This window comes from Drosophila bipectinata, chromosome 3L (assembly GCF_030179905.1).
Source record: "Drosophila bipectinata strain 14024-0381.07 chromosome 3L, DbipHiC1v2, whole genome shotgun sequence".
NCBI lineage: Eukaryota > Metazoa > Arthropoda > Insecta > Diptera > Drosophilidae > Drosophila > Drosophila bipectinata.
In genome coordinates this window covers 5549704-5575676 of record NC_091738.1, presented here as the reverse complement: position 1 = coordinate 5575676, position 25973 = coordinate 5549704, and the positions used below count along the sequence as shown (strand labels likewise).

Genomic DNA, 25973 nt, shown 5'->3' with positions numbered 1-25973 from the left:
GACAGCGGCGCTCCAGACAGTCAGGCACTTCTTTTTGTTCCTACTCTTCCATTTTTTTTGGCAAGCATTGTTCTAATTTTTGGCATTGTCTTCTAGTTTTTTTTCACTCTCCAGGCAGCCTTGAAAAATTTGAGAAAAATAGCAGAGATAGGATAGATGCAGGAGGTTGAGTGGTAGGATAAATTGCAAGGACATTCTCATTGCTTTCCACTTGAAAATCGCATTAAGCGGATTTCGTTTCGCGCATCCTTCACTCATCAGATTTTCCCTTTTTGGGTTTAGACTGTCTCCAGGCTGTGTAGGATGTTGTCGGTGACATTTTTTGTCGGGGATTAGGTCATAGGTGAGACTGATGAGATAACAAGAGGCGTATGTGGGATGTGCTACTGAAATTTCTCGCAAAAGACCCTAAGAAGTTTCCTACTTTCTTTGCGTAAATATCCATTTTGATTACAAGTCTGGAAAAGTTTCTCCTTTTGTCCAAATCGTTTAGGCAAACTAAGTCGCAGGTCCTTTGATTTCGCTAAAAGGCCTGTCCATTGGATCCATATGCTGTGGGGTCCTCGAAGATAACTCAATTTCCGATGATTACCCTCATGAGTCACATCAAACAGAGGATAAAGTAGTTCCCCCTGCCAGCCGCTTTGTTTGCTTGTTTTCTTCCACTCGGAAATATATTTTTATGTCTAAATTTCATTAATTCCAAACAAATACGGCAAGGACAGCAGCAGGAGGCGCCCATATCGAGAATTACAAGTCGCACTTCCTGCAAACGGAACGGGACCTGGAGTCTGAGAAAAATATCAAATTACATCCTCGCCCATATTCAAATGTTCGATGCAGGAAAAGTCTGGCTTTGAGGTCGGCCAGCTGCTCCGAGAACCGGTGAGGGTTGGGCCATTAATTTTCAGAGGAAAGGCGACGGCTAAGTAAAGGATAACAAGCCTAACGACTGCACATGTCTTCATCTTGATTATGGCACATCCTGGCGGCAAACGCGGACGCACACGTACCAGGACCTCTTTCAACCTCACTTTGTTCCTCTTGTAAATGCACCTTTAAGGGTCGCGCCCAAATGTCGCGACAGGCTCCTAGTTTCAGAGTCCCATTTAGAACCAGATTCAGTGTCCTCCACCTCCGACTCCGACATACATACATTTTTTATGGTTAAGCTGCAAGTGTGACATTCTCACTTGGCCATGACACCTACTGTGTGCGTGGAGGACTCGCATCCTTTTTCCTTCTTTGAGAAATTGTCACACATTTGTTCTTCCCTAAAAATACATATATATTTGTAACTCAAGGCCCCCATACGGCTCTCTTATTTCACATGATTTGTGTTCCCATCTTTTGTAGTTCATTAATCTTCGGTGGGTTTTACCAACTAGATGAAATTTTCTACGCTGGTAGAACATCAGCCAAAAGAATTGGGTCACTAAGGCAGTCGTTAGTGAGTAGTGGAGGTCATTAAGGCCCAGCAAATATGACTTTTCTTCTCCCGAAGGGGATACTTCATAACTTGGGGAGAAATAGTTTGTTGAGAAACTTATTTTTCATAAACCTATATAAAATATAAAAGGTAAAGTACCATTAACATATTTTTGTTTCAAACTCTCAGCTTCGTCACCCCTAGCTTGCTTTGACATTCAAATAATGATTTATAACCTTTATGCGCTATCATCCAATTTCCGATCTGTTTGTTTCCGCTATCGTTCCGGAATAATCGCAAAATTTTGCCAAGCCCCTGGGCAAACTTTTGGCAGCTGTTCGCACTCCACGACTCCTATCTCCTACCGTATCTCTTCACAACTCAAAACAATGGGAAACGGCACCTTCAGCAGGCTCATGAAATCTTTCTATCAGTGTTTTCAGATTTTCCGATCATGATAACACTTCACTATTTCCGGAGCCGGAAAAAAATAGAGGATAGGAAAAAGGGTCTCTAAACAAAGGTCTGCCAACCGCAGAACGCCATTTCGGAATTTTTCCTGGCCTGCTCTGTGTATGTTATGGGTTTTCCAGTTTACCATTTTAATGGGCATGAAAAAACCGAACCACTCGATACGAAGCGCAGTCCTCAAAATAGAAAAAAAAACTATAATATAAAAAAGAAACCCTCGTACGCCAATTACGATTTATTTGTCTGTTCTGAAGTATGAAGGTAAATAAAACCTCTAACCCCTAACACGGATCTCTGGCTCTATCAAATGCATTAAATTCGACGATCTGTGGTCGTGTTCCACCTTATCGAGCACTCCGGCCCGGGCTCTTTTTGTGGTTTCGCCTCCATGGGCATAAATTTATTCGTTCTGCTTTGAATGGAATGGAAAAACCGGGTCACACTTGGCTATCGTAAAACTTGCATTTTGTCACGTTTTTTTATGGTTCTTGGTCCGGGCTCGGTCCCCTCCAGCATTCACTTTTCCAGCGATTAAATGTATCATGCATCCAAATATGCTCATTTATCGTGCACTTGGTCTTGGGATGGAATTACGCAGTGCGCCTCTCTTTTTTTTTTTTTAGTAATTGCCGTACAGGAAATTAGTTATTCAAGCTGGGTTGTTGCCTAATTTATGCATCGCCTTAATTGTTTGTGCTGAGTTGCTGCCGGAAAATCGTTTTCATTGTTCGTTCGGCGAAGTTCTCGTTAATGTGGGCGTTATCGAAACCATTACGTGGAATTAAAAAGAAGGGAGAAGACTCCACATATTTGATATGTAACGAAACGTGTGAGAAATTTCCAAAATTCAGCGGGCTTTTCTTTATCAGAACAAGAAATATGAAAGGGGCGGGCCAGAGATATACCAGAGTGGGATAAGGAAACTTTTGCCTGACATTTGATAAATGACTGATTGATCGAGAGGCGCTCTGTTTTCTGTTTTCTTAAGGTGGGCTGAGACTAAAACCATGTCAAATAAAATTATCGGCGGGACAAGTTAATGTGCTATAAAATATGAATAAAGAAACTAGCCCGCTTTATGGAAGCTAAATCAAAATAGAAATTACAGACAACAAAAATTATTCAAAATGCTGGGTCTGGACTGTCTGTCTCCCCCGCCCGAAAACCGAATGATTTATGACGATGGGCCGGTGGAAAATAAAGGGGGAAAATATATATAAAATGAAAACATTGAAAAACCCCCAAAACTCTAGGCGCAGCAATTAAAAAATCCGTTGAACTTGCCGGCAGTCGTAAACCAAGACACGACACAGTCCAGAAAATCCCTAGACCCAAAATTTAAAGCAAAATAACCAAAACCGAAGGCCCCAAGGTTTTGATAAGAACAGAAAACAATTAAACTAAGATTTAATGGTTTTCACACATATGTAGTTCTGGAGGGATTATCCGAAAACCAGAAACACTTGAAAGGAAAACCAGACCAGACCACCCCTAACAAATCATTTATAAACATAATTGTTTGGATCACTTGAGAGTCGGGTTAGAGATAAAGAAACTCCGAAAAGCCGCACAATAACACCGCGGGCTAGATATTCTACCATTGAAGAAAAGCCCCTAGTGATAATTTTTGGGATAATGATTTGAGTCACTTTTCCTACTTCTAAACAAATTGCCGTTGAAGAATAGAGGTAAACTACGTTTTTAACACTTGCTATCGCGAGACCCCATGTCGGGCTGTGGGAAATAAAATTGATATTCGAATTGGGCCTGGCTTTGTCAATAAATACACATTTATTTTCCCAACGCGATGCGACTATAAATTAAATCAGAACACGAAAAACGAAACCAAACGACCTGAACAACAATAATAAACAGAAATGGGAATGAAATGCCAGAGTTTCTTGTCCTTGTAGGCCATTTATTGCTCTCAATGATGAAGCCATTACACTTTGGTTGAGGGGATATAATTTCTGCAGTCAGTGCGTAAGTGCAAATGGCCATTAAAAACAATTTAAGGGGGAGGATCGGCGTAAGCATTTAGAAATATTGCAAATTACTGCAAATAATTGACAAACATTAAGTGCCATTGGTCGGAATGGGAGGAGTTTCCAGTGGGCCACTCCAGTGTGGAAAGGACACAGCTGGCGAAATTTACACAATATTCAATTGGAAAAATCAAATGCTCTTCAAACGGGCCCCAGACATCGTCCAAAATTGATGTTATTGTGATGACAAATCAACCTCAGAAATGGAAAAGCTTTCTATCTAATGAAACTGCAATTCACAACGGGACGAAATCGAGTTCTCCAGTCTGACGATGTCAGGGGGGGTTGCACTTGATTTATGTATTCGCTCCTTGAGTGAACCGAAAAGTGCTTTCTCATCGGGGCGATGGCGAAACCGTGAGATTGCCGCACACAATGGGATACTTGTATTAAATGCTGCAACCGAATTCAATTTTCGCAACTGTTGCCAAAATATCAGCTTAGCTAAGTGGAAGGTCAGACTGGGGTATTGCAGTTCAGAAGGGGGTGGAAAATCGAAGCATTTGTTAAAGCGACTTATTAATGTAATAATCTAATTATAAAGAACAGCTCTGGCTCTGATTTCCATGGAATAAAAAAATAATTTGCTCCGAAGGGTGCAAAACGCGGGTGAAATATTTCGGGGTAGCATATGACCAGAAAAATAAAAATGGATTATTAGTAAGCCTTCACTGGGATTTTCGTTTTCATACTTGAATGATTTATTAAGGTATCCGATCAGGTATTAACTGCAGCTGTTATAACCCGAAAATAGTGAAAAAAAAACTTCCAATTAATCCAACACTGATGGTGATCCTGGTCAGAACTCTTGGCATCAGTTGATGGAAGTTTCCTTCATCCTTCCGACGTGCTAATTAAGTAAACAAAAGAGGAAAAAGCTCTGAAGCCAAACCGGAGCAGCTCAATTAATAATAAAATGGGGAAAATGGGAAAGAAGCGGTCCAAGCACCCAGCTCGTAAACAAGCCACAAAAAAAAACTTGAACTCATAATTTCCGGAGGTGCTAATAAGTTGCAAAATTATTTTCAATGAAAATGGCAAAGGAGTGGTTTGGATGGGTGGGGGCAGGGGGGCCAACTTGGGGCAAAAGTTGCCGGGGCAGCCGCAGAGTATAAAAAATTGACTTCAATTAAAGTGCCATAGTTGCCTGTATAAACAGCACACGGAAAAATGAAAAGCGCAAAACGAGAGTCGAAAGGATAATGATAATTACGCCATGCCAGGACGAAAAGAGGGGGCTGCGAGGGGGTGGGGTAGGGGTATCCGACTGCTGAATGAGACTGAAAAGTTTTTGTGTTTATTTTATGCTCGTGCAAAAAAAGGCGACCAGAAAAAGACGATGAAACTTTCAATGTAGTGCCTCTGATAAAGAGGATAAAGAGGAGTGGGTTTTTGAGGGGGGGTGGGTGATGTGGCGCAGTGGGTGGAAAATGCATTTCAGTGGGTGGGCCTTATGGCAGGCTACATACGATTACGAGGACCTTAAACAAATAAGCAAAAGGCAATGTGTAAAAACAGCAAGGAGAGCACACAAGCAAAGGAAGCAGCCGAAAGTAGAGCGCGCATCAATGACACAGACACAAACACACATTCAGACAAGCAGTCACCCATATCACCAAGGACTCATTCAGGACACACTATTATGATCAGCTCAATAGCATAAAATGGAAGCTGTGGGATCTCTCAAAGATCTAATCCTCAAATCAAAGCTCAGACAACAGTGCGTATGAGTGTTATTTAGAGAGGCCCCAAAAACTAGGCTTTAATAAGATTTTACTCTTATTTTATTTTGAATAAAATTATTTATATCCTTCCTAGTTAATTATATTTATTTTTAGTACCTATTATACTGCCTTTGTCTGTGAAAAACTACATTAATACTGAAATGAAAAGTCAAAACTCGGCTGGACTCGGCTTGGCTTCTGTTTCTGTCATTTCCTTCACTGTTTCAGATTCGGATTCAGCTCCTGGTTCTGGTTCTGGCTCTGGTCCTGTTCCTATTCCTTTGCTGTCCAAACTGAATGACTCGCCAGCGGCCCAAGTTCCCCCTTTTGCCAACCCCCCCAGAAACCACCACCCACCCACTGGGGAAGTCAACTTGTTGAGGAGTGACAGGCAGACTCACTCACCCGCTCACTCTCTGACTGACTTACCCCCAGGTTCATCGTCAGTCATTCAGTCAGTCACTCAAACTCGCATTTCGTTTCATTCACTTTGGGCCTTCTGCCCAAAACAGCACTTTTTCTTCCTTCTGGCTTTTTGTTTCAGTGTAGTTTCCGTTGGTTGTAGTAAATTTTTCTCATTTCGCTTTTTGTTGGAGTGGTTTTTTCTGCTTCTATTTGTGCTGTTGCTGTTTTGAGTGTTCCACTGTACGGGTGTATGTATTTGTGAATCTGTGTGTGTCTGCGAGTGTGTTTTGAGAATACAGAAGCAAATGAAGAAAAACCAACTCAGAGAGGCATAGAACTAGCGGTAAATGCATGAACAACGCCGGCCTGCCTGTCATGAAATTTTGTATCTCAACGATACTACACTCCCTCGCCCTCGCCCTTGCCTCAGCCACTCTCTCCACCACCGACCTCTCTCTTTGACTCACCTCTCACCCCCTTTCACCGGATGGCTGCTTCTTCTCCACGCTCTCCGTCTCGTGCTCATTTTCCGTTTGTATTTTTTCGATGCATTCGAGGTCCGTGGATTTCGTTTCATTTTCATTCCCTCAGCGCACTTCGACTCGATCGCTCGTATCGCTCCCGGAACTCTCGGATTCGTATTCGTATTCGAAACTGGAAACCATTCCGAGCCCCGAAACCGATTCGAAATTACGCGCTAAATAATCGAACACCATAGTAGGCCATTCGCACATAAAGTTCTTGAAATTACGACCTTTTGGGGCATATTCTGCCTGTGTTTAAAGACCAAAGTGTAAACAAACTATAAAATCCGAAGAAAACGAATAATTTAAACCAAAAAATGGGTCGCTTGTTCCAGTACAACCGATTTGGCGCCACCACGGATAACGATAACAAAAAGGATACTCAGCTTAAGAACAAGATGGTAAGTTTAGAATCTATCTATAAGGATCTAAAGATCTTAGTCAAAAAAGTCTCTAAAAAGGATCTTTAAGGTCTTAATGAAAAGGGGAAAGTGAAGACTAGACTTAGACTAAATAGGAATAGGGCCTTTAAGGTAGATCTTGAAAGAATGAATAGTTTTGAATAGTTTCCAATGAGTACAATCCATAGTTAGGTCATTAAACTGAAGCCCTTTAATAGTATTCAACCCGTATTATGTCATTCTAGGCTATAGATCATAAACTATTCATAAGCTAAAAACTTTTAGATTGATTTTAGATACAATTTTAATAATTATGTTATATGTATGACCAACAAAACATATTATTTCCGGATAACTAAACCCACTCATCAACCAAAGAGTTCCCATATCTCATGCCTCCCAATGTTCTGAACATCATGGAATGTATCTAACAGTCTATGCACATTTCACACTCCCCCACACATACCGACATTATCTTCACGGCCAACCCACGCACTCTTCTTGGCACTATCTCTCTACAGTGAACTCCCCAGCATATTGACCCGCTATGGGGCAGTGGGGGGATAGCCGAATTCAAAACACGAACGACAACAATTAAAATGATTTAGTGTCACAGATACCAGGCAACACCACCACCACACAAAGGCTGAAACAACAACAGTGCGGCATAATAAACTCAACTGTCGACGTAAATCAGTGGGACACTAAATCACATAGAGCCAAATAAATATGATTTGCATAAAAACTAAATCAGAGTATATATAAAGTACGGGAAGATAGTACGGGGCATAAGCCGAGTGCTAAGCCAAACAACAGAAATCACAATTCAAATAAATCAAATTATAAATGCAGCCTGATTTCTGGGCGATAAGTAGAGCAAATAAACGAAGCCCGACGAGTTCAAGTTGGAAAATTGAAATCAAAACATATGTTGGCCCCATAAAGATAATGATTGATTTGACTGAATATCTACGAGTGTTTAAACAAAACGCATATGTTATTTGTTTTTGATTGGCGATAAGCGCTAACTAGGCTTTATCGTCTAGCCGCGATGCCAGTCGGATGATAGTCCGTATAAGTGGCTTAATTAAGACAAACTACCTCTATGACTACCTGAATGCTAGAGTCAACTTTCTTCAGAGCCAGAGCTACTTTGCTTTACTAATCTCCTTATTTGAGTTGAGACTGCTGCCCAGATACCCAACAATAATAAAGCCTCTTCTCAGGCAACATCTGAGGCTGCTGCTGGCCTGATGGCATTTATCAAAATATTTGTTTACCAAAAACCATGATGAACACAGGCCATGAGCCATGATGAGAAAAAAAGTTTGTAATTTCAAACTGACAAAACCGAATGACAGTTTGCGTTTTGCCTTCCGTCGTGCCGACCTCTGCATTTTCTGTCATTTTTCACCAGAATTGACACCCATCCCTCCTCATTCCTCAGCTAGATTCTTTTTGTTTTGATCTATGGAATCCGTCTTCTCCATCCCCTCCTTGTTTCTTTTTCAATTCAATTTTTCTTCGGGCCAAAGTTGTAGGTGTTGTCTATTTTGGCTCCCAAAAGGATTGTCTTTTGAAATCGGAAGAGTGGGTGTGGCCGCAACGGGAGTTGTTTTTAACAGGAAATATTTTAAAGAACCCTTCACAGTGCCATTCAGCTCTTACGAAAACAGAAAAGTGCAAGAATGTTCCTTTAGTTTCTTAGATCTTTGGGATCTCTCGGTATAAATCGTTCGACACCTCCCCACAAACCCCACTGAAAAATCCGCATCCGCATTATCAGAATCTATTGCCAGACATCGTATTGTATGTTTACAAACCGAGACAGTTTGTGTGTGAAGTTGTGCTGACAAACGATTTCAATTAGCGGGCTCGCAACAGATAAAAGGCATCTCGGATATCGCGGGTCAAAGATACAAAACGGAATCGTCACGAACTGTGGAACATACGACTTCACAGAGGACCAGAACTAATAAAATTGTCATACAACTGTTGTGGGTATGGGTCTTGGTCTGTCTGGAATGACCATATGCTGTCGGTTTTGTGGAGGATATGAAGGGAACTGCAACCATATTGCTAGATTAAAATCGGAGACAATTAAAAGCCAGAGATAAATTAGAGTCTGCAGGGGAGTTGCAAACTATATAAAACTATAGACAGTTTGTAGATTTTTTCCAGACCAAGTACCAAAATCACTTACCATACAATGCATCCCGTTGAAAGTCGGCCCAGAAATTATTTTCCTCCTCATGGGGCCATGCTCTGATGCCTTCGACGCCCTGCCTAAGTGGATTTTCCCCGAGTGCACTGATGGGCCTCATAATTCTCGATGAGATGCAGCTAAAATTAAATCAACTGCCGGCGACGATTAGCAGCAATGATCTGAGGCATTTAAATCCAAAGGCATTTTAATGCACTTTTCCCAAAGAGCTCCCTCTTGAAACCAGCTCCAGCCCAGTCAGTTGCTCCCTTTTCAAGGCCAGTGATTAATGCCTAGGCCCTAGGCCCTAGTGTTCATGTTCAACACATGTATTTACATGAAGAGACTTTGATTTTTGGGGGAAAAACAGTCTAAGGATAGAAAATTAATTGCACCGCTTTTAAGTGCATTTAATTAGAAATTTCGAGGCAGACGCCTAGTTGACTACAAGCCATGATTTATTGGGGAAAATGCTATCTGCAGCAGGCCTGCCTGCACAATTGATGAGCATAATTAAATGGCCAACTCTGGTGGAGCTGAGAGCTAAGACTGGGGAGCTGCATACTGCATTGCATGCATTGTTGTAATTTATGCTCCATATTTTGCCAACGAATACGATGGTCTCCGTCGCTTTGAGTAAACAACAATTTCACTTATTTTCATGCCGTCTGCCGCCTCGACCATCATCTGTCTGCATTGTTATTTTTACGCTCGACTCAATATAAATTTTCGTCCCCCTCTTCGTTTTGTTCGCCACATGCCACGCCATGAAAATGTAATGCAAATATGCAAAAAAGCTTTCAACGGTATCCGAGTGAGTGGCCCAACCTTCCTACTATATTATAGCCCCTTCCCCCCCTTACTCCCTTACTAGCTAGACTACAAATAGTTTTTGGTTTTGGTTTTAGTCTGGCCATCAACTGAACACTGAGGCACTGAGAACTGAGAACTTCTGGCTAGAAGCCGACATCATCGTTGTTATCATCGGCACGTTGGCCTGGTCCGTGTCCGTGTTTGAGTTTCATATGGCTTCCGCCAAGGATTTGTGTGCATTAGACGTAGTGGGACTAGACTAGACTCGGTCCGAACTATTTGCATGCCCGGTTACTGGAGAGTAGACATTCAACTTGTAGAAAAAGTTGTCAGAGTCTCTAATTAAATTGTTCCGTAACCCTCAAAGTGATAAATTCCAAAAGTTCATTGCCTCAGCAACCCACTCGCTCTTTAAAGAAAGCCCCCTAACAGAGATGTGTCCATAAAATACAATTAAAATTTCAACAATTTTCATTTGCATTTAATAAACCCATTAAAATGGTTTTTTAAACACGACATAAAATACGACAAGAAACCCCAGGCAGCCGATGAGATATAAAAACACAACTCAATTCGATTCACATTTCAATAATTTTTTATGTGACCCAATTTTTTACACCTATAAACTGCCACAGAAGGGCCACAGAAAAATAATAAAAACCGAAGTCCATCCAACATTTTTCCGGGCATATAAAACTAAATTAGTGAGAAAATCATTTTACGAGTGAGTTGCAGGCCGGCCTCCTCCCAAAAAAAAATACGAACTCGTTTAACTAACTATAAAGAAAATCTTTTGATATTTCACTGAATCGGGGCTGGAAAGAGGCGTGTGTGTGCGGGACGTGTTTTAAAAAATGTCATAAACTACTCGTAAGACCATGTATCTCTGACATTTTGAAAGCCCCGACACGTGTGTCCGTGCTGGGATCACTTTTGAGCAGTTTCTCTGGTGTGGCATAAAACTGTCAAATTAGTCGGAACTAAAAGCGAGATGCCAACCAAAATATATTCAAAAATGCCCAACTAATGGCACCAACGAACCAAATGAAATATTACTAATTTCGATTCGAAAATGTCTCAAGGAATTTTTTGAAAATTTTCCCGAAACACGAGGGGTTGTAAAGTGGGTGGAGTGGAGTTCTGTTTCTGTTTTCATTGCACAGCTGTTTTGGCAATTGGCCAATTTGTGAGAGAATAAGTGGCCGGTTAGTGTTATTGCGGTTACAATTTAAAAGCCACCAAAAACCCGTAACCACTTCCCACGACGAGGTGGGCAGGTTGTAGGGTGGTTTCTCGCAGGATTCTTGGCAGTTCAAGGCTCTTTACCAGCTGCTTGATTTTCCAGCGGGATGAAAATTATGGCATATGTATTGGACGAGGGACCTCAAGTGGCGCACAAAAGGAAACATTTCAATAAATTCATCAACTCACTCCGGCCACTTCAACTAATTTAAACTGCTGCTCCCCCGATCTTCTTTCTATAAATGCACAATAAATGAAAATTTAACAACTGTTTTTATAAGACCTTTGAGTGGAATAGAGGGGAGACGACCTTAGGCCTTAGACCTTTTTTGTCTGTCAGCTGTCGATTCGGTTACCTGCGTTTTTATTGTAACACCATTTTTGATTACAAAAATATGCTAACACCTCGCTGGCCAAACAAAGAAAGTCGATTCGGCCCGGGGCGCTGTTTCATCATCAATTAGAGCTGAACCTTTCCGCAGGCCAGGATCGGATCAGAATGTGGCCCAAAAACTCCAACACCATACCTATCATTATTGCATTAGCACGCACACCAGAAACACCAGACAAAATAAGAGAAAAGGGCCAACACCTTTTCGGTCACTACTGTAGGCTGGATTTTATTTTGATTTCTTTGGGGCAGGAGAGAGGGTTCGACGTCGTCTTTTATCATTGAAATTACTGTTCCTCTTTCTCTATTTTGAAATGTTTCGGGACGGCCTTGCATAAATTAAAACTCATGTAACTGGCAAGAATCTTGGCCATTAAACGCTTGTTGGGGCATTGTGTTTGATTTAAGCCGATAAAAGGTATACTTTTTTGAGGCATTTTCACGCCGCTTCGTCAGATTTATGCGCTGCGTGGCCACATCAAAGAAAAAGACCACTGGACTTATTTGGCTACGGCTCGTTGGCCACGAATTAATGGCCATTGGCCAAGATGTAGCAACCAATTTTCGGCCGGCATGTGTAAACAAGATTTTCAATTGGAAATGCAAATCAATGGGCTGGGCTGGGCTGGTCGGCTGCAACGGAAGTGCTGCGTCTGCACTTCCTTTGTTTTGAGTTGAGTTCCCAAAAAACCCATTCTTTCTCTAATTTATTGAATGTGTTGAATAACGAGTCCCCGACCCTCCTTTAAACGCCCCATCGAATTCGATTTTATAATCCCATATCGCACAGCTTTACCTGGCTGGGTTCGTGGTTCCTTTGTGCGAGTGGGTCCTGCTTTTCAATTGAATGCTCATTATTTTGCCCATTTGGTTCGAGTGCTTTGTGCGTGCTGAAGTGTTGCCTGCAACGTTGCATCCACAAGGGGTGCATCACACCAGCGATCACCATGCACAGAATGGCGGGTATTTTGAGGCATCCGACCAGGCACTCGCTTGCATCGCCAATCATGGACCAAGATTTGTCGCCAACCACCGCAGAATGCGTGGAATTTCGGTCGAAATACTCCGAAATAGGCAATGACCTGCCCTTGTGGAGGATTAATGGGCCGATTTTTCCCTCCGAGAAGCACTAAACCGAAAATTCATTAAATATTTTTTAAGTTTAAATTAAGAAGAGTTACCTTTAGAAACAAGAAGAGTACAAAGGTAAAAGTGGTCCACTTTAATAAAGACATTGCTTTAAGATATACTATTATTACAATTTGGAAGGCTTTTTAAACGTTTATAAAGTAAAAAACAAGGCCTATCTTATTAGAGAAAAAAAAGGATTATAAAAGACATATTTAAAGCCACATTAAAGCCCTGAATAGGTGTTGAAAATATATCCTTAGCACTAACAACCCCTGACAGTAGCTGCATATGAATATTTTATGGGCGAAATGAAAGGCAAATAAGAACAGTGGCAGCGAAGGGACTGGGACTGGGACTGGGAAATTGTACAACAATGAACAAGTAGAGCAAGCGCATTACAAGGATATCTCGGCAGCAGTGACCCAAAAGCATTAGCAGCCAAAGGAGTCGTGTTTTGAGTAGGAGAAAGGACTGCGAATGGGATTGGCCTAACAAAGGGAGAAAAAATATGAGAACAATGCCAGGATAATGGGATGGTTGTGTGGCTGTTGCATAAGAGTGCGCTCTTCTAACGAAATGGGAATCCCTCAACGAGACAGATAAGATTTATGGGGACACTTTCCTGACACTTTCTACAAATTTCCACAAACCAAATCTAACAAAAAAAAATGTGTCTTGTTTGTTTCCGCCCGACAGCTACGCAACGCCATCAAATGTCCCGACTACTCGGACATCTATGGTCAGTACAATGTTGACTCGGCCCAGGAGAAGTGTGAACAATGGACCAGCAAGCTGCAGTTCCCAAGTACTGGAGAACAGGAGCCCAACCAGAGTCGCACGCACAAGGTCTATGACAGCATGAAGAACTTCCTGCAGCGCAAACTGTTCGCCCAATCCTCGCACAAGGAACAGCAGGTCCTGGACGAGGAGCCCACCAGCGATTACGATGAGGTGTGTACAAAATATAGTTTTTTTAATGCTGATCAGTTTTTTAATGAGTTGTATCTTTCTTTTCTATTTAGCAGGACCTTCTCGACTCCTCGTACCATGCCGACGCGGAGGAAGAGGAGGAGGAACGCGATGCGGACTGCAGCTGCAGCTCCACCACCACCTCGAGTAGCAACCCCACCACGCCCAAACGTTCGCCCCAAAAGTCCCTGCTGTCACTTAACTGCTGGCAGACCAGTCAGCCCAGCAGCGACTCCAATCCGGAGGACGATGACGAGGAGGTTGCCGAGGAGGACTCTGATGCGGGGATCTCAGACTGTTGCCAACTTGTCACGGAGAACTCCAGCTTGATTACATCGAGCAAACGCCGCAGGATTATCCGATTGCCGATACGTTACGGCAGCACCCACCAAAACTCCGATGACGAGGACGATGAGGAGCCGGAGCTGCTGGAGTGTCCTTGGTACCAGCCAAGGATCACGGCCAAGGCGGCGGTGGAGCACCTGCGAAAATCCACACCCGGAAGCTTTCTTCTGCGCCGCAGCACTCCCCGGAATTTCCAGCTCGTCGTGCGCCTGGAGAAGAACAGCAAGGTTAAGGCCTATCCGGTGCAAACCACCCGGAATCTGATGTACCGACTGAAGGGAGCCAAGAAGCAGTTCACCAGCCTAAAGGCCCTGATTACGCACCACTCGGTGATGCAGGAGCAGCTGCCCGTTACCCTGGACATGCCACGGGAGCGACATGCGGTGAAGAACGCCTCCATCCGGTACGACGATGACTTCGAACCACTGGAGTCATTGCAGCTGCTGGGGATCCTGAAGAGCCTGCAGGCCAAGGGCATCGAGATGTAGAAATTAGCCATTAAGTGGGACTATCTGGGACTGGGACTAACATAATATCGATCTGCAAAGGGAACGATAGGTGAAATTAAATAGGGATTTGTTTTTCATGTGTCTAAGTAATTGTGATATAGTTTATGGATATTGGTTAGCTATTACGTCATCGTTTAAGGACTACCAACTAAGGGAAATAGTGCAGATTTGTATCCGATATAAGGCTAAGTTATTTTGTATTGTAAAAGTGAACTATGAATAAAAATCAAACAATGCCATTCAGCAGAAACGCAACCCCCGAGAACTTAATGTAACCCCGCCCCAGCAATCAAAATGCGTATCCTGTTTCTCCCCCCTCCTCGTTCTTTTGCAACTGTAGGGTATCCTGCTGGTTGGAGGGTTGGACGTCGAACGCTTCACTTACATGTGATTAGCGATTCGAGTGGCTCTCATTAATTTTTCAAGTGCGGCTCGTGGAGCACTCGACGAAATGCGTTTGGCAACATGTTGCTGCAACATTGCCGGTGGCATAAATAATTACAGCGGTTTACAACTTTTAGAGCAAAACGAATTCTACACGTTTGAGTGGTTCTATGGAATTCATCTGAATTAGTAATAGTCTGCAGTGATTACAAGTTTAAAAGGGCGGCAAGCTAAACAAATTATCCTAAACTATATTTTAGTTTCATTTTGGCATTTATTTCTTTCCATTACTTATTTATCAATTCTTTGTAAATTCATAAATAAATTAAAATAGTTGTGAGGTTTTAAATTTGTACAGGATGTTTTACAAGAATTTTACAATAAAGTGGCTCTTTTGGTAAATTTTACTTTAAATATGTTCGGGCTAAAATATTTTGTTCAAAATATTATTTTAGAAACCCACTTTTAGAGAATAAAAGACGTAGATGTAACAAAAAATAGAACGAAATTTATATTCAGTTTTTCTTTTACAACCTATTGCAAAAGTTAATAAAGCAACATATTCCAAAATTCAATTTTACAATTTGTAAAATCTTAAAAATAACGATGTAAGATGTAATCTTACATTTACTTACACAAGAATTATACTTACATCTCTCCCATTACATCAAAAGGCACCTAAAAGTAAACTACGTTTTCTGGTGTTTTTCAAAAAACTAAAAATGTGTAATATTTTAAAATTTGTATTGCCTCTGGGAGCTTACTAAAAACTTCTATAATTGCTTCCACATATCAATTAAAACTGAAAATAAACAAAACAACAATACCGCCACTTCATAAAACACCAAAACCTATTCAGCTCTGACAATCAATTTTTATGCAAAATAATTTTTCCGGTTAACCCCCTGGGAAAAATGACTTTTTTATACGACATGATTGATATTCGATATTATTTACTTAAACCAAATAAACGTAATAATTCACGGGTGCAAACAATGGACTGGCAAGTGAATAAAACATAAACTACAAATATACCCAATGACAGTATCTCCGGACAGAATATAGTGGACAGACTATATAAATGAATACCCGAGGGTGGTGAAACAAAAGGCCATTAACAATAACGAGGTCGTAAAAAACATTGGCAAACAAATTACAAATAAATGAATACGCTGACAGCATTAATAACGTTACATCATTAATAACCGAATCGAAATGAATACAATAACTGAAAATGGAAAATGTTATAATTATGACAATAAATTAATTGAACACGAAAGTTGCCTTTTATAATTTTTTTGGCCTCAGAACTTTTCAACTTAAATCGAAGCCACCCAGTCATTAATTGGCTGCCAATCAGACTGACCACAAAATGGAAATGTTTTATTAAAATTGTCTTCAAAATTATCAGAATAAACCAAATTGGCAAGAGAAGTTGGCGATTGGCCAATTTATTTCATTTTTGATTTAAAGTCAGGGTAGGATTCTCTTCACCTTCCGTGCTCTGTGGTTTTTTTATCCAACTATATTACTACTAGCAAAAAATGATTCTTTCTTGTTTTATTTATTTCAGGTGCTCCTGATGTTGGTCCTTCAGTCGTGGTCGTCATGAAAGGATATGTAAAAACAAACATTTCCGCTAATGAAGTGTTTTCATCTGAAATGTATGCTACGTTTATATTTATTTTCGTTTCCCCTATCACTTGAAATATTTGCGTAATTTTTTCACCAGTTTATTTAGCTTTTGAAAGCTGACAGCTGAAAAGCCATGCCAACCAAAAATGTCGCTGGGTAAAATTTTCCAGTTTTATTTCCACGGGGGACCTGTATGCCCCACTAATTACGAAATGGTTGTGATAATGTCAGAGTAAGTATCTAAAATGCTACCACGAGTAAAGAGTAAATATAAATAAAGTATTCTAATGGGCAGGTAAATTAATTAAATGAAAATTGTTGATGGACTGTATACTTTAAAATTTGTTAAATGATTGCATATATTTGTCTATATTTTTGTATTTATAAAAAAAACTCACTTATCCGGCCACTGTTAAACAAATTATAATTTGTTTGTCTGCAAATTTCTTTGATCCCCACGATTTGATTATGCGTCTAGTGGCCCTCATTAAGTCAGCATTCAGGTATCCCGCTTGCTCCCCACCTGACACCACCGCAGCTAATTACAAAAACAGCTCTTCTATTTGAATAGCTCCCTCTCAACGGTAAGCCATGTACTGGGAAAATCAATAATTGAGGACGAGTGCATCCATGAATGGTCAATCATTCAGCAGAGGAGTACAGGTCTTCTCCCGTCTGACTGCCTGAATACTGACATTCATTCAAAAGGAGCTGAAATGGGAGCAACAGGAGGAAAATCAGTGGTGGCAGGACCTCACCAGCGATGAATGGCATTTGCAATGATGTTGCCTGGATTATCTTCTGTTTATATGGGATTTATTCGCCAGGAAAGGCAGGAGGCGGTAGGATGAAAAGGGAGTGGCAACCATGTGTTGCCATGACGGCCGCCATTGCCTTTGTGCCACACTGCCTTTTGTTGCGCCTGCTCCAGCCAGTCTGGCATTGCATAAATGTTTTGCCTTTTAATTAGCACGCATTTCGCATCCGACATTCTGGCATGGAAGCTCGCCTCAGCTCCGGGCTCTGGGTCCTTAATGCGCTTAAAGCATATCCACCGGCTTTGGCGATAATGATGGAAAATACGGCCAAGCTGGACGCTGGAAAATTCAATCAACCACAGAGATTCGAACTTTCAGTCGGGTAATGCAATCAAAATAAAGGCTAGCTGCAGTCCAAGACGTTGCTATGCACTCGGGAAAATGACTAGCACTTGTCATAAGGTTGAAACAAATATAGCTGAGTTGTATTTATATTAAATATTCAATAAATTAAATTTAAAATAAGAGTTACAGTCATTATTAAAACAGGTTTGAAACCAGTACTTTGAAAAAAGAACGATTTTAAGAAAATTGACCTTAAATTCCTCTCAATACAACTACAAACTTGCATTAATATCCTGGACTATTTCGTATAGTGTTCGAGCCAGAAACTCGCAGCTGTGTGGCGGAAATTATGTGCCACTCGAGTGTCCAACCAGCCGTGACCCTACTATGATGCAAGTCTTAGAAAGAGAAGATGAAAATTGTGTCAGCAGTGGCACGCACAGGGATAACCAAGCCGCCGGGTGGCTGACTGACTGCCCGACTTATCCTTATCCTTAGCCCTATCCTTTCAACACTACGTGATCCACTGACGACAGGAAAAAAGTATATGGCATTAGTATATGCAACAAGCAGCGCAAAGTGCACTCAATTGTTTAGTTGCCCCAGGCCGGTGGTAAAAATGGGATCACAAAGGGAGCTAGATGGGGCCAAGGGATGGGGTCTCTTTGTGGCTCACAATCTGTATAAAACAGAAAATCAGTTGGCACTCGGCCAAGTGAATATCAAACGCAGCCAACAAAAACACGCCCTCAAAGGGTCGATAAAGAGAAAAGGATTTTAAAGGATGCGATTTTAAAGGGTGCCAGTTTCCTGTCTAACGCAATCATAACTTTTCCTTCCATTCATGTAAGTAAACAAACCAATTATTGAAATTATTCAAAGGAACACCATTCATTTGTACTTTTGTTTATCTTTGTTTGAATTCCCAATTAAAACAATTTTAAGTTTTTGTATCCGTTTGTTTAGCATTAATCCACTAATGCCTCTGAATTCCTGGAAACTCATTTAGGGCAAAGCCTTCACTAATGACTCATATGATATCCTACCTAATTGAAATTCTCTCCGATACTTTGCATATATTTTCTTACATATTTTGCCTTAATTTTCCTCCCTTTGTTTCCTGGAATCATTAAAATGTCTACTTCCCAGAATTAATTCACTCTATTTCCAACCCCAAGAGCTGCCCAAATATTATCTTATACCGATAATGAGACTGTCCTGATTTGCATCCCTGGAACTCAAAATAATTGTCCGCATCCTGTTGCTGCTGAAAAGGCAGGGATATAAATCAAAGGCACCCATATGCCCGTTTGACGTCTGCCATTGGCTCTAAACTTGTATCTTTTAATTTTGTTAATTAATCGATGTGTGCTCCCCATTCCCGACATTCTGCCCCCTGTGGCCAGACAAACAATTAGAGGAAAAGGAACATTCCAGCTGGCGGAGGCGAAAAGGGCAACAGCAGTCTGTGTCCTTTGGAGCAACAGTAACACATGGCACATCGACGCCTCACCACCCACCCAGCCAGATCCCACCACACCCCATTGGTGGCTCACATGATTTACAGTCTCAAAAGCCGGCGGCAAAAGTTAAGAAATGAAATTTCAAGAAAATTGCACAAACAACAGGAAGCCGGCAAAAATACGATGGGTGGGGCTGGGGATGGCGGCATCGAGGGCATTGAGCCAAAAGGAAATATTGTAAACTCTGGCTATAAAGCAAATACCCGATACATATCAGCCAGAGGATGTTGTGGGTGGCTTTTGGGCGGCAGGAGGTGGAGATTCCAAAAATGTGAACAGCACAAAAGTCGTTATCTTAATTACTTTTATAGCTTCGATTTGGGGCAAGTGTAGCAGTGAAAAAACAAAAACATGACAACCAAAAGCAACAAATACAGAAAGAGACTAAACAAGATATAAAGTAGATAAGTTTCCAAGCCTTAACTACGTACATAAGTACGTTAAATAGGTTCCTTCAAATTATTATTTAACTTACAATTTTTAACACAATATGCATACTCTACTAAAACTAACTTAAAGCCCTCAAAACAGCCTTAAAGCAACCACAAGATTCCCCCATATGATATGAAGCAGAAAGGATATTATGACAAGCCCACCAGCCGCACAGGATCCTGACAGTCATCAGATATGCTTGGATGCTACCTCATTACCCCATAGAAATCAGCGCATATTTCGCACTTCATTAAGTCACATTTTTCAACAGCTATCAGGGGGAAGTGTGTATGGGGCTGTGTGTGTGTGTGTTTGCCTAGTTAGCACACCAGTTAATTAACTATTCGCGCACATATGTCAGCCAGCTAGATGGCTTTCTGGTATTCAGGTTACTAGAGCCTGTCCTTGAGCCAAGGGAAAATTTCTGATGAGCTTTCCACCCACGAGGAGCTGGGAGTCTGCTTAATATTTCATGGCTGACTTTGGGCTGGGCCTTTAAACTAGACACTTAATTAACATTTTGAATGGTATACCATCCCCGTATCCCCAGAATCCGGGGACCAAAATCAATTTCCCTTTTGGCCCCAGCAAGCTGAAACGGAAGCTGAACGAGTCCGGATATGAAAGACGAATGCCCGCAGGCGACAATCGCGAGAATTTTTGGGTTTGGAGGTAGGTTTGTCAGCCACAAAAAGATTTTAGGAAGGAGAACAACAACAGAATCACTTAGTAGATTTTAGAGATGGTTCACTATGAAAGTAAACATTAAATATTATCTAGAAGATCTATAAAAACTCTACCATAGAGTATTAATCGTTCAAAAGGGAGGACCAGAGTTCCATCTCTAGTTGAATTATTTTTCCTTTTGCCTTCAAGGAGAGTCGTTCTATTCAGCCTTTCGTCTTTGATTATTTATGTCGCGCTTTGCGGCTTGCTGGCTAAAAAGCCAACATCAATAAACTGTTGACAACTTGAAAATAACAGAACAAGAAGTGTCTGAAGTGGGTGGCAATGGACCTCAAGAAGGTAAGTGTGGGTGGTTCCTGGCACTTTGTTTATTGAAGTGCGCTAAACTTTTTAGTCGCCATCACCGTCGACGCTTGTTAATATCGAGCAGCGCATTATTTATGGCAAACTTTCCGCCAAAACACTTTTATTTCGAAGGGTAATGGCTGAAAGGAAAGTGTAACTTTTAACGAGTTCTCTCCGTTTTGCTTCCATAACTCACCTGCAATTTTCCTCACATTCTCTATAACTTTTTTCTCTATAACTTGCCAGTCAATACCTTAAAGTCCTTGAAAGGTAAAGGGAATAAGCTAAGGTCCCTGACCATGGCCCATGTCCTTGGCCAGGTCCTGGAGTAAACCAGCCATAAGCATTTCATTATTAGAACACAAAAATGTTTAAAATTTCATTAAATGGCTGCGTTGTCCGGTTGCAAACAAACATGGCCATCTAGGTCCCAGAGGGTGGCCAGAAAAAGAAACTTTAAATATAAAGACGACTAAGGATACTCTTTCAATGGTAAACTAAAAAAAATAAAAGCTTCTTAAATAAATAGATAAAGTACGTTTAATATATATTTTTTTAATAATTAAAAACTTTTCAATTAATTAGTTCTACTAATTCCCAACAAGTCCCACAAAAAGGACTTTCCCCAAAGGGTATACGCAACCAACTAAGCAATTTAGTCTACCCTCTCATTCCACTCTCTTGACCTTTTGCCCCACAGCAAGTTCCTGCCCCAAACCGCATCATAACAATAGCAACAGGAACAAGAGGAGCAACACAAACAACACGACCCACAGACGGACAAACAATTCATAAAAACGTTTAACAAAACGCAAAAGTGAAATGCGCCCCACAGCCCAGAAATGAAATTCCCAGACAAGCAGGAGAGCCACTCCAAGGGTTGGGGCTGCAATCCCCCAGTTGCAATCATAATGAGCAGCAATTCCAATACCCAAACCACTGGAACCACCAACACCACCGCCACGGGAGCACCACAGGAGCAACCACCGCCAAAGTGGTCAGCAGCAAACATTGCAATTTCATTTAATAACAAAATATTTGGACAGCTCCAACGAGCGTCCCAGTTTGGAGAAGTTCGGGGAATGTGTTTAGAGGATGGAGGAGTGTGGTGTGGATAGAGATACGCCTTCAGAGGTGGGAAAAAGCCAAAGAGTTGAGGCAAATTATTACGTCTTTATGCAGAAATTATTTATGATTGCTTTGTCTAGACTTGGCGGCGACTATGGAAGCCACACAATGCACCGGAATTCCGGGCACTCTTTCTCCCGGGGAGTCCTTGCATCGCTGGCCGGGTAATTTATGTCCTTATTGCTCATACGCCCCGTGAAACGTCAAAAGGTAAGAGGTTGCTTCACATTTTAAGAAGCAGCTTTATGACAAAAAATGCCTTATTTAAAAAAATGCTTTAAAACATATATTAAAGCTGCTTTGTTTAGAAAGGCTGAATTTAAAGAAACATTGGAAGTCCTGAGGATCGCTTTCAAAGAGTGGACTCTGGCAAGTAGTCCACTGGAAAGGTCATATCTTTGTCAATTCTCTTCCGATTCTTGCAAGAAATATCTTAATCGATTTGTTGGTCGATTTCCAATAACCTGCATCAAAATATGACCAATCAACATTTTTCAGATTTTTTTCAAATTTTTCTGGGGATGCCCCATCAAAAAGTGGGAATTTGGCAAGTCCCAGTCCCAGCCATCTGGGAAGGCCATATCTTTGTCAATTCGCTTCCGATTCTTGCAAGGAATATCTTAATCGATTTGTTGGTCGATTTCCCATAGATCTGCATTAAAACATGACCAAAAAATATTTTTCAGATTTTTTTCAAATTTTTCTGGGTATCCCCCTTCAAAAAGTGAGACTTTGGCAAGTCCCAGTCCCAGCCATCTGGGAAGGCCATATCTTTGTCAATTCTCTTCCGATTCTTGCAAGGAATATCTTAATCGATTTCTTGGTCGATTTCCCATAAACCTGCATCAAAATATGACCAAAAAATATTTTTCAGGTTTTATTAAAATTTTTCTGGGGATGCCCCTTCAAAAAGTGGTATTTTTGAATACAGCCCCCTGGGAAGGCCATATCTTTGTCAATTCGCTTCCGATTCTTGCAAGGAATATCTTAATCGATTTGTTGGTCGATTTCCCATAGATCTGCATTAAAACATGACCAAAAAATATTTTTCAGATTTTTTTCAAATTTTTCTGGGGATGCCCCTTCAAAAAGTGGGATTTTGGCAAGTCCCAGTCCCAGCCATCTGGGAAGGCCATATCTTTGTCAATTCTCTTCCGATTCTTGCAAGGAATATCTTAATCGATTTGTTGGCCGATTTCCCATTAATCTGCATCAAAATCTGACCAATAAATATTTATCAGATTTTTTTCAAATTTTTCTGGGGATGCCCCTTCAAAAAGTGGACTTTTTGAGTGAAGCCCCCTGGGAAGGCCATATCTTTGTCAATTCGCTTCCGATTCTTGCAAGGAATATCTTAATCGATTTGTTGGTCGATTTCCCATAGATCTGCATTAAAACATGACCAAAAAATATTTTTCAGATTTTTTTCAAATTTTTCTGGGGCCCCTTCAAAAAGTGGGATTTTGGCAAGTCCCAGTCCCAGCCATCTGGGAAGGCCATATCTTTGTCAATTCTCTTCCGATTCTTGCAAGGAATATCTTAATCGATTTCTTGGTCGATTTCCCATAAACCTGCATCAAAATATGACCAAAAAATATTTTTCAGGTTTTTTTCAAATTTTTCTGGGGATGCCCCTTCAAAAAGTGGTATTTTTGAATACAGCCCCCTGGGAAGGCCATATCTTTGTCAATTCGCTTCCGATTCTTGCAAGGAATATCTTAATCGATTTGTTGGTCGATTTCCCATAGATCTGCATTAAAACATGACCAAAAAATATTTTTCAGATTTTTTTCAAATTTTTCTGGGTATCCCCCTTCAAAAAGTGAGACTTTGGCAAGTCCCAGTCCCAGCCATCTGGGAAGGCCATATCTTTGTCAATTCTCTTCCGATTCTTGCAAGGAATATCTTAATCGATTTCTTGGTCGATTTCCCATAAACCTGCATCAAAATATGACCAAAAAATATTTTTCAGGTTTTATTAAAATTTTTCTGGGGATGCCCCTTCAAAAAGTGGTATTTTTGAATACAGCCCCCTGGGAAGGCCATATCTTTGTCAATTCGCTTCCGATTCTTGCAAGGAATATCTTAATCGATTTGTTGGTCGATTTCCCATAGATCTGCATTAAAACATGACCAAAAAATATTTTTCAGATTTTTTTCAAATTTTTCTGGGGATACCACATCAAAATGTGGGAATTTGGCAAGTCCCAGTCCCAGCCATCTGGGAAGGCCATATCTTTGTCAATTCTCTTCCGATTCTTGCAAGGAATATCTTAATCGATTTGTTGCCGATTTCCCACTAATCTGCATCAAAATCTGACCAAAAATTATTTTTCAAATTTTTCCGGGGAAGCCCCTTCAAAAAGAGAGACTTTGGCAAGTCCCAGTCCTAGTCCACTGGAAAGGCCATATCTTTGTCAATTCTCTTCCGATTCTTGAAAGGAATATATCGTAATCGAATCGATTTTTAACCCTACTCTCTTAAAAATATCATCAAAAAGAATTCCTCCTTCACATATAAATGTAAACCCAAAAATTAATAACCATTTGGCACTGCTTAAAAATAAACTACACTTTTAAATCCAATGACAAACAAAGGATAAACCAAACTTACTTTACGGAAGCTTTAAAATTTCCACCCAAACCAGGACGGAAAAAATATATACTGCAAATTGCATTGGGTAAATTTAATTAACGTCGCATTGAATTTTAATCAAGTTCATTCAGCGAATGCGACACAACACGTGACATTATTTGCATGCGAAATTAACCTGTGACAGGCCAACGACTGGCGCTACTTTTTCGCACGGCACTCCTCCGGCTCTGGTAGCAGCTCCGAGGTGGGAAAAATTTTTTAATCAAGCTCAGCTCAGCATGTTTTTCACCGACTGGCTGTCAATGTGGTTCGATTCGTTCGCTAATAGATTGGAAATGTGATATTGATGGGCCAGAGCGGAGCGGACAGAAAACCAACTATTTTCGAGGCTCTTTTAAATGGCGAGACTGTGGCCAATTCCAGCCAACCAATTGCAAATTGTTTGTTGTCTGCCAGACACACTCACAAACAGTCGAAATTTTAACACTTTTTCCACCCACACAGAGATACACCGCCCATCCACAGAGGGAAAATCAATCCACAGAGGGGATCTGTATGAAAACTCTGTAATCATTTCGTTTATTACGGGTGCCTGGTTGCTGTTTTCGGACAATAATTGAAATATGATTTCTGATTTTGTGACCAGAGAAGGATAGCCAGGGTGGTGCCTATCTAAAATTTGATGCTGTTTGATGCCAAAGCAAATTTGATCTCTGGTTCTGGTAATGTATGCAAAATGAATTCATGACACGTCCTCGCCTCAGCATCCTGCCCCATCCTGGCCACTGACTTTATTCATATGCTCTTCATGCAAAACTGTCCGAAAACTGTCACTTGAAAGTCCCTCAAATACAGTTTCTGGCACAGCCAGAGCCATAGAAAGTCAAAAAGTTTTTGGCTTTCGACCAATATGCAAAATATCAGGGTTATGCAAAACGTTCAAGGCGGGTGTATTCTCCGGCTATCCAGCTTTCCAGCGTCCAGCCCTCAAACTCTACATCTCTGTGTGTCAAACATTTTTCGAAAACACTTGAACACATATTCAAAATAAAATGAAAATGTGCATTTTGCGGTGACTGGCTTTTGTGGACGAGACACTTGAAAAATTTCGGAATGGACTTTCATTGAAAATTTATTGTTTAAAGTGGTACTTGCTTTTGAAAAAGGACATTTTGTTTTGATTGTTACTTGAAGCAAAGAATATGTGGAGATCCTTTGTTATTTTTTATGAAAAATCTCCTTCTTTTTCTCTCTCTGTAAGTGCGTGTAAAGTTTTGAGTATTTTGGCTGGGGGGGAAAATTCAATTAACTTGTCCAGGTTGATTGAAGCTTTAGCTTAGAACTCTGTAGAATGGAAATGCTTTTGTTTTATATCCTTAAAAGATTTTAAAGTTATCCCCCAGTTCTCAACCCTTAAATCTGCTTTCTTGGCCAAAGTCATTCCTCAGAAAACTTTCGCCACTTTGCACTTTTAAAGTTTACAGTCCAGTTAACCGCTTGACATATGACCGTCATCATTTAGCCCTTTTAAGACTCGC

At 40.9% G+C, this 25973-nt stretch overlaps 1 protein-coding gene and 2 long non-coding RNA genes across 4 annotated transcripts; 2 read left to right on the top strand and 1 right to left on the bottom strand.

Moving 5' to 3' along the window:
• The first annotated feature begins 6664 nt into the window (after positions 1-6664).
• Positions 6665-14857, top strand: LOC108128425 (uncharacterized). Of its 2 annotated transcripts, none has more exons than XM_017246023.3 (3): positions 6665-6999; positions 13476-13730; positions 13805-14857. In XM_017246023.3, the coding sequence occupies exons 1-3, from the start codon at positions 6916-6918 to the stop codon at positions 14579-14581; spliced, it is 1116 nt and encodes a 371-aa protein (XP_017101512.2). In that variant the 5' UTR covers positions 6665-6915; the 3' UTR covers positions 14582-14857. The 2 variants fall into 2 exon arrangements, with proteins under 2 accessions (XP_017101512.2, XP_017101511.2); XM_017246022.3 differs by having other exon boundaries at positions 6666-6999; positions 13802-14857.
• On the bottom strand, positions 11952-13104 carry LOC108128426 (uncharacterized). Its single transcript, XR_011442771.1, has 2 exons — positions 12830-13104; positions 11952-12777 (listed from the first exon to the last, which is right to left on the bottom strand). It is a non-coding gene; the product is annotated as an uncharacterized lncRNA (long non-coding RNA).
• Positions 14858-16336: 1479 nt separating the features above from the next.
• On the top strand, positions 16337-17464 carry LOC138926446 (uncharacterized). The gene is made up of 4 exons (XR_011442981.1): positions 16337-16464; positions 16560-16650; positions 16719-16853; positions 16917-17464. It is a non-coding gene; the product is annotated as an uncharacterized lncRNA (long non-coding RNA).
• Positions 17465-25973: the final 8509 nt, after the last annotated feature.